The 13,241-nt window shown below is 37.1% G+C and overlaps 1 protein-coding gene across 1 annotated transcript; it reads right to left on the reverse strand.

Annotated features, from left to right (window-relative positions):
• Positions 1-3,151: 3,151 nt before the first annotated feature.
• Positions 3,152-11,664, reverse strand: LOC119984730 (vacuolar-sorting receptor 3-like). Its single transcript, XM_038828814.1, has 12 exons — positions 11,159-11,664; positions 9,134-9,826; positions 8,928-9,016; positions 8,392-8,461; positions 8,229-8,312; positions 7,908-7,984; positions 7,725-7,806; positions 6,249-6,331; positions 6,097-6,163; positions 4,778-4,906; positions 4,586-4,695; positions 3,152-3,599 (listed from the first exon to the last, which is right to left on the reverse strand). The coding sequence occupies exons 1-12, from the start codon at positions 11,478-11,480 to the stop codon at positions 3,501-3,503; spliced, it is 1,905 nt and encodes a 634-aa protein (XP_038684742.1). The 5' UTR covers positions 11,481-11,664; the 3' UTR covers positions 3,152-3,500.
• Positions 11,665-13,241: the final 1,577 nt, after the last annotated feature.

Raw genomic sequence — 13,241 nt, forward strand, 5'->3', positions numbered from 1 at the left:
TTTGACTGGAATCATCCATCTCTTTTCTTCTATTTGATTGGAATCATCCATCTGTTTTCTTCTTTTTGGTTGGAATTGTCGGTCTCTTAACTTGAACGTGTGTTTTGTGCAGCAATCTTCAACAGTTGATCGAAGGTGGTGGTTGTGCAGCATGAAATCTTGAGGGGACCATCAGTCTTGGAATCAAAGTAGCCGCCATCGTCATGTTCTTGAATCAGCAGCTCTCGAAACACAGGGAACGACAAGTACTTGACTGGAACCTCGTATCGCTTGGCCTCTTCTCCCACATAGACAGCAACGCAGCCTTTTCTTGATCTTCTAACCTTGCCAGACGAAGAACCAGTACTCTTCTTGAAGAAACGCATGATGAGCCTTGTTGAATGCATGAGTGCTTCAGTTGCAGAGCAGATTGAAATCTTCGAGCAGTGGAGAGCGAAATAAGGAAACAGTACGTGAGACAGAGTGAATAGTAATTGACAGAAAAAAAACAAGCCAGGAGAAATCAATTTATAGGGTAGGTTTTGGATTAATCCTAATCCTAAACCGATTAGGGATATGAAAATTCAAGAGACAAAATGAAGGAAAACTTTAGTCACATCCCAAATTTTACTAGATACATCCATTGTTAACAGTACTCTTGAAAATCTGAAATTTTTATAAACACACCAAAAGTACACAAAATCTCCAACACAAACACAGTGGATGAAGATTTGCTTGTTTGGCTCGAGAAGCTTACGTCTTTAGCTGCTTCTCATCTAGTTCTAAAGCACTTGGGTCTAAGAAAAACCAGAGAGACGAGCTTCTCATCTTGTTCAAGCACTGCCATGACTTGTTCGTCCAATGAAACCCACGCTTCAATGACCCCAATATGGACAATTCTAGGGTCAGAAAATAATGACCCCAACATGGACAATTCTAGGGTCAGAAAATAATTCATCATGAATCTTTTTAGTAACCCCAATATGGACAATTCTAAGCTTTTTCACCTTCAAAGCAGCCGTAGAGCTTTTCAAGAGGAGTGCAGACATAACCTCCGCTCGTGTTGGGCCCGGACAGCACCCGCTCGACTTCCTCTCTAGGATTTCTTCCAAAGCAGACACCACCCGTGACAAGATATTGGCTTGCCGTGTTAACCTATTTCTAAGTAATTTGGCTTGACCGATTACCATTGTTGTTCACAATTATATAGCAGTAAACAAAGTCGCTTCTGGTTCATGACTGATTTCATGGACGCTGTCCCGGCAAGCACGCTCAAATCAGTCAAAGAAACTCTTCGGAAGACGTTGAGGGGTGAGGTGTCAAGAGCTTAGGTTTGAAAAAAGTCAGAGTTAAAAGTAAAATCAACGTAAATCATGTTGTGTTTAATAACGAAGTATCATATGTCCATAAACCGTGTATAACATGTTCATAATTAGGTGACATGTCAACTAGACATTCCAACATGACAATTTCAAAAAATTTCAAAGAGATTTGTTATGCCTCTCTTTTATCTCTCAAATATTTCCTCTCTCCACTCATTCATAATATGTCATCTCTTCTCTCTCCTCTCTCCTCTCTCTCCCTCTCCCTCTCCCTCTTCACGAGATGCTCCTCCATGGGTCAAGATAGGGTTTCTTCCTTCGGTGAACATTTTTGTCGGAGCTTGGCTGAAAATGATAGCCCTCTGTCCGGTGACTCGTTTTGTACCAACGGTGTGAAGAACCGTCGTCGAAAAATGGTCGATCGAGCTAATTTTTACGGTGATACCCAAAACTTCACGAAGTGATTCCGGTTGACTGAGCGGTCGTTGGAGGCTGAGATCGGTTGGGTTCCACTCCTTGTCAACTGAGAGTTCTTTTGGAGGTGGTGGTGGCCGGATGACGAAATTATCATATTTGGCTGTGGTGGAGCTGTTGATGATGATATATATCTCTTGTTCTTCTTTGGTTGCTCCACACATGTTTCAATATGGCAGAGTAGATTCTGCAACAAATTTCTTCTAGCAATGCCTTCTCATCTCATACTCACCTCACACTCATTGGATTAGCAACTAAATGCCCCGTAAGGAGTCATTTTAAAAACTAGTTTGTGTTTATTTAGGTATTTTGATGTACTGTTTTTCATTCCTACTATGTACGGAGTTACATATTACACACATGAGGTTGTGCAAATACAAATTGAAGCGTTCGCTGAGTGAATTCGTCCAGATATTTTGAGAAGACTTCAAAAACTTGAGAGCAACTCTACGTAAGTGTAAATTAGTTCACTAGTAAAATATGTTGTTGCAGAATGTCCTCAATTTCCTCAAGGAATAGGCAACGGTAAGTCTCACAAATCCACAGGTTGACGATTTAAATCTAATAGGAATAGGGTGAGAACAGGAATTGCAGAAAGTTCAAGCTTGAGCTCAAAAGGAATTCTACCCTCAACTTGAATGGCAAAACAAGAGCAAGCACAAGTAATTACATTATTATCAATGTCAATCAAGACACAAATAATGGCCAAATATGATGAAAAATTAATGAATTAACACAACGTAATTTCCTCTGTATTATGCAGAAGAGGATAGAGAATAAATGAGAGGCTGGGGATTCTGTAGAATCTTGTCCCAAATGGGACAAGGGTTGATATTAAGTACAATGCTTGAAGAAGCTGCCTAGTATGTCGAGTTATTGCAGCTTCAGATTAAGGTAACAACACATAGAAAAACCTTCTTATATGTGATTGGATCAATTTCAAAAAGTGATCTTGAAACAGAATTGATTAGTAATCTGACATGGTCTGTTTATTTGTTCTTGTTTGGGTTATTTTGCAGCTCATGAGCTCAGATGATCTGTGGATGCATGCTCCCATTGCTTACAAATGGAATGAACATTGGACTTGACCTTAAAATCCCAACTCACAAAGATGACTCTAAAAGATGAGGAGAGTAGAAATGGAATATCATTTGAAGAACCAATACAACACTTTTGAGTTCTTTTTTTTTCTCAGTAAAACAAGCCCATGCCACTATGGCATGAGTATCTCATACCCTGTAATCAAATTTATTGAAGAGTAATGTTCAAGAATACTGCAAAGCAAGCAAATAAAAATCAAAATAGAAAAAGATCGAGTTCAGTACCATTTTTGTCCATTAGGTTCAGATTAAAAAAAAAAAAAAAACACATATAAAAGTGTAAAATCTCTCAAGTCAGGAAAATGAAAAAGAAGGTTCAGCCCATATAAAGGAAGTTGATCAATTACACAATTGTCATAACATGGGAGAAGATTCAAGGGATGGGAACCAAAGCTAAATCCCTAAAAATTTGCCCCCAATCAAATCTCAACTCATTCTGCATGTTAAAATCCTAACAAACAGTAAGACTTCTTCTAATTTGCGTCTCTTTATTGTCCACTATAATTTACAGAGATATATGATTCCGGCTCAAATCTCATGCCTGAATAAAAAGGCATCAATGCAAACAAACTCTTATCTGCCTCGTATAGAACCCCTTCAAAGATGAATGATGGTGTCACTCTTTTCACGCATGGTCTTCGTTGACGTGATTTGGAACTTCAGATTGATTGTCCAGAGGCATATATTGGGCCATTATAGCTCTGATTTCTGAATCCATGTATGACTGCAGAAAAAGGGAATTTTGAGGGGTGGGGAGGAAACATCAAAACATGAAAATGGCTAACAAGTATGTAAATAAGTAGGCCTAAAAATATATTTGCGCAGTTATCAATAATTTTCTTCCTTTTTTTTTTCAGTATACACTAAGCAGGTCACCGTCATCCCTTGTGGTCAGGCTAGTTCAGATTTTTCTACCAAACGTTGAACCCCAAATCCAGAGACTCCTTCAGCTTGCCTGTAAGTGGATTAAAACAAAGGCCCTTGTAGTCTAATGGGATGTACTTTCTCCGAAAGTACAGGAAGGAGGTTGTGGTGCTAGACTTAGTTCACAAGCTCATGCTACCCTTGCAAACGAGGAGAAAGAGCTGGGTGAAAAAGATTTGATCCAGAAAAATCAAGTCTTTCCCAACTCATATGCAGCTTTAGTCACTTGGATAATTGCTGCCATTATACTTGATCATGAATCAGGAAACAAATTCGTTCTAGTACTTTAAGCCTCCACTGTTGAACTCTGCCTGTCATCGAAGTACTAGTACCCGACACTTTGGACATTGACAAGGATATGGCAGAAGACCGTGAAACAATGACAAACTTACCAAAAACTGAGGAATCTGCCCTTTGTACACCTGCCCTCATCAAATATTCATATTTTAAGTCCTAGCAAATAATTCCTTCGACACGAGTATGGCCTAAAGCATGCCAACAGCGAACTAGAGCTTTACAAAAGACACCAAGACAATGAAGGATTGATAATCACAAAAATTTAATGCAAAGTCTCATCAAATTCTATTTCACTTTCCTATTTATTAACTTGTGAATTAACAGGGAAATATATAAAAGGGCCCCTCAATTACCTTAAGTAGATTTGAGAGATAAATGGATTCTTGTTTATATGATATCGGAGAACGCGAAAAGTTATAAACCAATTTCGTATTTTATTTTAGGCAAGAAAATACAAAAGAAAAGAGAAACATAGAGCACTGAAATTACCCTGAGTCTGTATTTGTACACAAGGTATCCGCCAGCACCAGCCAGAGCCAAGCCTATCAAAATGACCCAAACTGCAGTCCAAGCAGATCTAACTTCAGTTGCCCTCTTACCTGCCATTAACAAATGATAGATATCAATCAGGCACCTTATTACTGCACATAGTGAGTTAACATATCTGCTCTCAGAACTCACTTATGCAGGTATCATGGTCTCTGATATACAAGAGATCCCCACTACAAGTGCAGTCATAGCTTCCCCAGGTATTTTTGCAGCTACACTCAGGACACTGGCATGCTTTCTTGTCTTTGCATTCATCGATATCTGTATCATTAGAAATTTCAATCAACGTTGAAATATTAAGTCAGGAACATAATGAAAAACTCAGAGCTACTCTCTGAAATGCTTTAAAAGGAGTTTAGGATGGGAAACAATTATTCTAAGTTAAATTGAAGCAAAGTTTCGTTCCAACCATTGGCCCCACTCAACTTCTTTTTTTTTTTAAAATTCCTTTATATTTAAGCCTTCAAAAAAAATTAACAGTTTTTAACCCTATAAAATATACTAATTTATGTGGTTCCCCCTTAGCCGACTCAACTTTTCAGATAAAAGCTCGGATCATGATAATGTGTTTTCACCCTCTTAAGTCTGAACTTTTAGTTGCACCTTCGATATAAATTTGCCCTTCCTGACTGCAGCTTCTAATGTGGGGGATTTTTCCTAGGGCCTGGCCCCATCCAACCCACACCCAAGAACTGTGCCTAGCACAGCTTTTATTTATTTCAGGATAATATCCCTACCTCCCCCACTGGAACCCATGACCTCTTGGTGACGGAAAAGTGAGTACCGAAGTTACCATCTATGCATATGGAAGAACTCATTAAAGTCCAACCAGTAAGACTATGGCTTATTTTTCATTGACAGGAAAAAAATTTCTGTAATCTACAATCCGCATCTACTTATACAAAGGACTATCCTTGTTAACTCTGATCAAGGTAACAGCTCCTAGAACTTTTATGATGTAACTTGCAGTTGCATGTGAAGAAGTCAGGCAATGCTGGCAAAAAATTTCCTCGGGGTGTCATCTCAGTTATGATTGTATACCCTAGAATATGTGTATGGTTTCATTATCCATAATTACATGGAAGGAAGACATAAACCAGCTATTTTGTCTGCACACAGAAAATTAAAAAAGCTAATAACGAAATTTTCATGTCATGCAGCTGAAATGTGATTAAAATTCTTGGTAGCCTACAGTACACTAACAATCAAAAACTGAATTTCCAATCAACTCTGACTTTGCTTCGAGTAGAGCCAGTGGTTTAGAAGTTGGAACCTCACGACCCTACTTGAGGGCAGGGATTCAAATCTAGCCCCAAACCCTGCACCCTAATTCCCAAGGAAAAAGGAAAAAAAAGAAAAAGAAAAAGTAGATGAATGAAAAAAATTATGACTTTGCTTCTGCACAGCAGCAAAGCACAACAGAATATGATGACAATGTGAGCATTTCATACCTTCACAACTTTGGACACCATCTCCTCTAAACCCAGTAGGACATTGACATTTACCATCACCCCTATCCTGCACAAGCAAAAGCAAGTGTCGAACACTTTGTTGATAGAGGGAAATAAAAAGTAAAATTAATGAATACAAGAATCTCGCTAACCACACAAGCAGAAAAGGTATGTCCATTCCGAGATTCGTGCCAACAACCTCCATTGTTTATCTTGCACCTCCCAGATCCACTAACTGCAATACAAAATAATCATGCATCACATGCTAGAAACAACTTACAGAAAAAAAAAAAGAAAAAAAAAAGAAGATGTTGGGGTAGGGGGCATTTTGGAAGATCAACAATAACATTAACAAGTTCCAACCCAAAATGTTTGGCCTACAAGTCAATCCTTAGCTAAAAACTAGTAAGATTTATCAAGTGAATTCTCTTTCTACTTCCATGGTATCTCCCTTTTCCAATCATCATTAAGAAATAAACAAAAAGAAAAATTAGAAGAAAAAATAACACTGCAAAGCAACTAATACTCTGCATCCATTTTTTTTGGCCCATCTCTCACCTTCTTAAAATATTCGACTAAAATCTTGACCTTTTTGACTGAAGAATTCGTACCTTTCCAATGGAAAAACCACCTTAGACAATTGTGACTACCAAAAAATGAATATTCTGATATCTTATCTCACGCTTACACCATGAAATCTCATTCCCACTACAAATTTGAAGGTATTACCTATCAACGGCCATACACTAAGACAAATAGAGAATAGCAAGAGGATAGCGGATCTATTAAATATCTGTTGGTCACAGAAAATCAAAAACCAAACGCACTTTCACATTTCATCCAACCAACTCTAATTCTATAAAATATATCCAGCTCAATATACCAGCATTTTAATTTCTAAATAATTAATCTTGATTGGATGAAGACGCACTTTCACATTTCATCCAACCAACTCTAATTCTATAAAATATATCCAGCTCAATATACCAGCATTTTAATTTTTAAATAATTTATCTTGGTGGTTCCTACAGGAAAGCATGTGACGTAGAGTTATGGAGATGCAACCTAGAGGTCACAAGTTCAATTCTTGAAAACAGCCTCTCCACATATTAATGTGGGGTTAAGTTTTGTGTACATTTTGCATGTCCCCGACGCCACCCATTGCATGAACCTTGTACCCGGGAGTTGTTTACCTCTTTTTTTAATCATTGTGCATTTAATATAATATGTCTCTTTGTTAATTGCATTTCAATTTTCAAGACTTGGATATTCTATTGAGAGTTCTGAAAAACCCTCACATGGGTATCTCCTCTATCTTAATTGCACTCTCTCCTTTACACTCAATATATTATGCTTTAATACTAATTACCCTAAAAACTTCTCGATGATTTTAACTTCAAACTAAGTCCTGATTTAATATCATAGGGCAAAAAGCCTGCACCAAGGGACCCATAAACGAGCACCCTCCTTAAGTCTTTGACTTCCAGAATTCTTTCCCATAGTCCATAGAAGCCAAAATTAAATGTCCATAATTTTACTGAAAAAAAAAAGCACCAGAAAAGTTCCAGATGTCCATCATTATAGACTCTAATTTAATATTAGTAAAAAGAATAATCACAGCATCTAACCTTCACATTGGTTGTAACCATCTCCTTTGAACTGCACACCATCAACCAAAGGGCATTCGCATACCCTCCCACGGAACGTATCCTGTGAAATAGATACATCAGCAATTGAATAAATACGATCATTTGTGCGCAGGCGAGCGAGCGATAGAGAGAGAGAAGCCAAGAAAAAAGTTGTGGTTGTACCTTGCAGGCTGTGATGTTGGCTTTTTTATCTTGCCAGCAACCACCATTATTATCCAAGCATTCATTTGTCTCAACATCTACCACAAAAAGAGTATCCACTTAGAAACAGATTTAGGTACTTTATAATAGTTTGGCAATTAGATGGTGCTGGTCCTGCAACAGTGGTCCTAAATGGTTTATCCTTACATTAGCCCAATAGAGTTCTAACATTACTAGCTTGGCAAGTTCATGCTTATACAATTTACTAAAATCATATACAAAACTTCAAGTCACCAGACTGGCACATTTTTAAGTAACCCGAAATTAAGCATAAAAGCATACCGTCACTCAAACAAACAGCTGGCGCAGTTGTTTCCTCAAAACCAGAACATATTGCCTTCAATACAGCACCCTTCTCCAACTTACCTGCATCGATATTTTTCATTAAGCTGAAAAAAAAGAAGAAAATTCAAATCTATCCAGCAACATATGCACAAGAACAGACCTCGATATTGTCGATTATTCACGACAAGGGTAGGCAATATGGTCACATCACCCCTTGATCCTTTCCCAACCTTTATAAACAAATTTCATAGATTTGCAATAAATCACCAAGTCAGCATAAACACTTTAAGGATTCATATAGTGATTAACAATTTCTTTGGATTGAGTGAAATGGTCAAAGGAGAAGTGAAGTGAATTGCTGTTTGGTAACAGCAAAGAGGAGAGAGATAAGTTCTTTCCATGTCCACTGAAATTTGTTTCCCCTGGAGCAAAGATGGATGGGCTCTGGGAGACATAAAAAAGTGTGCCATTGACAAAACAAAAAATACATGCCTCAAACACAGAAGTTCGGGGATCCCACATACTTCACAATATAACTCTTCATTTTTGCCCCTTATCTCAACAGGTGAGACGAGATTAAATTTCGTTTCTCTTCTCTTCCCTTCACTTCACTTCTCTTAAGATTCCACGTAGAAAATTTTCTGAACATAATTGCAAAAGTAACTGAACAGAGGTAATTAAACCAAAAAAAATTACTTGGGCATCTTGCTCTTCTTTCAAAACAGGATTATCCGCATCAGCATTAGGATCTCCCATACACTTCTCAATATTCTTCGCATCCACTCCTGCACAAAATGTCACATGAACATTCAAAAATCATATATCAGCCCATGCACTTTGTGTGTGTTCCTCCTTGACCATTATAGAAAAAGTGCCATTATATTCAACAATAAATTACTCACCAAGAGATTTGATAACGGTGTCAGCACATTCCTTGTTGTATTTCTTATCTTTCATGGGACAACGAATTTGAAAATCAGTCACATAATTCCACCACACCCAAGGCTTTTTGCTCTCATTTGCTACTTTGAACACACATAGCTGTCTCAAGTTTTCAATAACTACATCTTTCCCATCATAACCTGAGCTAAAGTCTTGTTCAGGATCAGGAGCACAGTATCTTCCATGATTGATACACTGGGACTTGCACTGTCTACTCAAGGTGAATGCCTGAGGACAGTACCAAGTTATGTAATGTGGTGTAAATTGGGTATAACCACCTTTCTCAAGGATCTGTGCCGGACCCCTGAAATCCTTCACAAATGCAATCAACATGTCACACTTTACTCCACATTCATCGTTGCTGTTAGTCCATAATTCGTACTCAACGCGATCATCTGGGTGTGGAACAGCTTCTCGCCAGTCAAGATTCACGTTGACCATATCTCCACCATTGATTGCTTTCTTCAATTTTTCACCAAAACTCTTGGTAACGAGTGCAGATGGTATTGTTATGTTCTCTATATACTTAGAAGATGAAACGTCCTCTTCAGGTGTGTCCATAGTAATTAATGCTTCCTCGACGTCATCTGCAACAAGTACTGCAGATGCCCCTGCCTTCTGGGCATTCCACACCTTCAACGCAAAAAAGCAATCTGCAAAACAGCATTACGCACAAAATATTTGATTTGGCATAAGAACTAAGTCAAAAACAAAGGCATAATTCCGTTTCAAGGAGTGATCATTTTTTCGTCTGAAAATATATACGAGGCACGAGAGAGCACAATGCACGCTAGAGTCGAATATTTTTTTGGTAAGCAATATATCTATTTGAAAAAAGACTCAATAGGTGGTGGAACATAAAAGCAATAAGTGTCCAAGAGATGCCAGGGAAAAAATCCAAACACCATAGTGTATATATGAAGTGAGCGCCTGAAGGATATTCAAGTTTGAAGTTTTAAGAAATCAGATAAAAGATATTCCTCATTCCTCAATAAATTGAAACAACCAAATTATACCTTGAAATCTTAAGATAAATAACTCTCGTGCACAAACCTCCCACATTGAGCGGGGTCAGGGGCAGGCAGGAAGGACGCATATCTTATAAAAAGCTAAAACTAGAGAATTTCTTCATGCAAACATCCTTTGTCAGCTAAAAGACAACCACGTATGACCTCTGAATGCTCATGCAAAAGCGTATACGAAGCAAATATCACTTTTAAAAGAAAGTACTGGCTCAATGAAGCAGTGAGTTAACATATTAAACAGCAGGGTATGCTAAAAGTGGGTTACTTTCAATGAACAAAAGCAAAAAGTTTTTGAATGCAAAAAACTTATTTTAGAGCTAGCCATCAGCATCCCTGAGGCTTTACTTCACAAACGGACCAAAAGGTACTAAAAGCATGAAACTTAACAACATTAACTATAAGGTAACACATAACAACAAAGAATCAACAGTAAAATACGAGACACATCTGGAACCTCTTATAATTTAGATAAATTGAAACTATGAAGCAGCTGCTTTGCTAATTACCAAAAAGAGCTACATATCTTTCATTTGTTTTCTTTTTCCCCTCAAAAGGACATTGCTGATAAAGCTAAGTAAACCTAAATGAGAAATCTAACCTTCTCAAACAAAAGGAGCTGCTAGGGACATGCAACTTAATCAAACCTCACAAAAGCTCGCACAAAAACTATAACTGTAAGGAAAAGACTTAACTAGATGAAAGCCATACGAGTTGATTCATACCAAGAGAACCACACCAGCTCACAGCATGTATAGAATAGTCTGCTGTGAGCTCAAAAGTAGGAAAATTGATACGACAGGACATAAGGGCACCTCTAAAAGCCCTAAACAACCCAATCAAACCTCAGAAATCTCACAAAATCAGTCAAATGACAAATCTGCACACCTCGAGCAACCACAAAACACGCAACTGAACCCGAATTCCGAGAAATCATAAATTCAAAAAGTACAAAGATGATACCTCCACGATCGACCAGAACGAAGGTGGGCAGTGCTCCGGGCTTTGACTGGAATGAAATCCCAACCTCGCTGAACTCCCTGCACCCCTTCCGGTTCTCCTTCGGATAAACCACAGCGCCTGCCATGCTGCCCCCATATTGGGGGATCCCGAAATTTCCAATTGCGCTATCGTGAGTCCCCTTGATACCCTCCGGCGACGTGACCGTCAAGCTGTTCTTCTCCACCACGAATCTCGCCACCGAATTCGGCACCACGGAAAGAAATAGAAGTAACAAAAACCCCAGAGATACCACCGAAGCCGGCTTTCCCAGTTTCACCTCCATTTCTCTCTGGGGAAATCTCTAGCGAGAGAATAGGAACTATTGAACTGGGTTTTAGAGTCAAGTCTTGTGAGGAAAGCTTCAGAGTTCGCGTCTTGAATTTATGGAAACACAAATCAGGTGCTTGTGGAAACTGTGAAAGAGTGAGGACTTGGGAAATGGTGATACCTTCATCAACGTCTGTGAATACAAAGTGGATTGATTATTGTTTTTGTTTCCTATTTTAAATTATTTATAAAAATAAATAATAATAAGAATTTGGAAAATAATATATTATTTTTATGGTATTATTACCTAACTTACCTTATTTTCTCTAACAAATTGAGTCAAACACTCCCACTTCAAACGGTTTGGCAGCCATGTATTATCTATAGCAACTTTCCTTCTTGAACACAAAAGATATATATATATATATATGGTATTTATTAATTTTTTATTTTTTAATAGAGAATAATAGATTATACATTGTATATATGTATATATATTTAACAAACCTAACTACATTCCCAAAAAAGAAAGTATATATCTCCAGAACATTTGGAGATCTTTGTATTGTAGGCTTATTATTTTGTCCAGAACTGACAAGTCAGTTCTGCAATGCTAATCTATAAATTATTAGAAAATAATATTAATATTATAAGTTATAAGAAAACATTTATAAAAAATACATTTTGAAGTTCGCCTACATGTTTAAATGTAGAAACATATAAAAAGTTATTTATTCATCTTTTAAATTAAAGATACTCAATCTGCTAAAAAAATTTATGTAATTTTTTAATTTATTAATGATTTATTGATTCCCTATTTTTTGATAACTGAAAATGACACCATACAAGTTTATCCTTTGGACATCAGTAGGGGTGGAAATGGTTCGGTTCGGTTCGGTTTTGATCAAACAGAAATTTTTCGGTTTATATTTAGCCAAACCGAACCAGACCGAATAACATATATAAACCAGATTAAACCGAACCGTAAATTTTGGTTTCGGTTTTCGGTTTTCGGTTTAAACCGATATAATTAGAAAATTATTTCCAATATCAAATTATATTGTAATTTTATTAAGTAATATTGATTATATTGTAATTATATATAAAGCATTAAACATTAAATGTTTAATTTTACACTAATTAAGTAAAAATGGTTATTATAACATATTAACATTAATTACATAACACAAATATATATATAAATATATAATAAAAATATATGTAAAAATAATTTCGGTTTTCGGTTTTAAACCGAAAATATAATTTCCAAACCGAACCGTAAACCGAAACCGAATATATCCAAAACTTCAACCCGAAACCGAACCGTAAACCAATAAACCGAACCAAATTAAAAAACATGGTTCGGTTTTCGGTTCGGTTTTCGGTTTGGTTCGGTTTTTTAACAGCCCTAGACATCAGGATCAGGTATGTGTCTAAACTTGGCCCATTAGATCCGTGTATACAAAAATTTCTCACATGATGACTGCATAAGTTGGGTCAGAACTCAATGCATGGCCACAGACGTATTGCTCCCCAGGTGAATCGAACTCAGGACTCCCAAGTCCAAGCGGTTTTGCTCTAGAGAGATTCATCAACTAGACTATAAACCAAGTGATTTTTTTTGGCGTGGAATGGAAAATGGTAAACTTTGTTTTCTCAACCACAAAATCTATTAGTTTACTACAAATACTAATTTATAAATTAGTAGAAAATAAACTACATCCACAAACTTATCCTTGAGCAATTGTCCAATCCAAACTTCTAAACCTTAAATTTT

This window comes from Tripterygium wilfordii, chromosome 18 (genome assembly GCF_013401445.1).
Source record: "Tripterygium wilfordii isolate XIE 37 chromosome 18, ASM1340144v1, whole genome shotgun sequence".
In the NCBI taxonomy this organism is placed as follows: Eukaryota; Viridiplantae; Streptophyta; class Magnoliopsida; order Celastrales; family Celastraceae; genus Tripterygium; species Tripterygium wilfordii.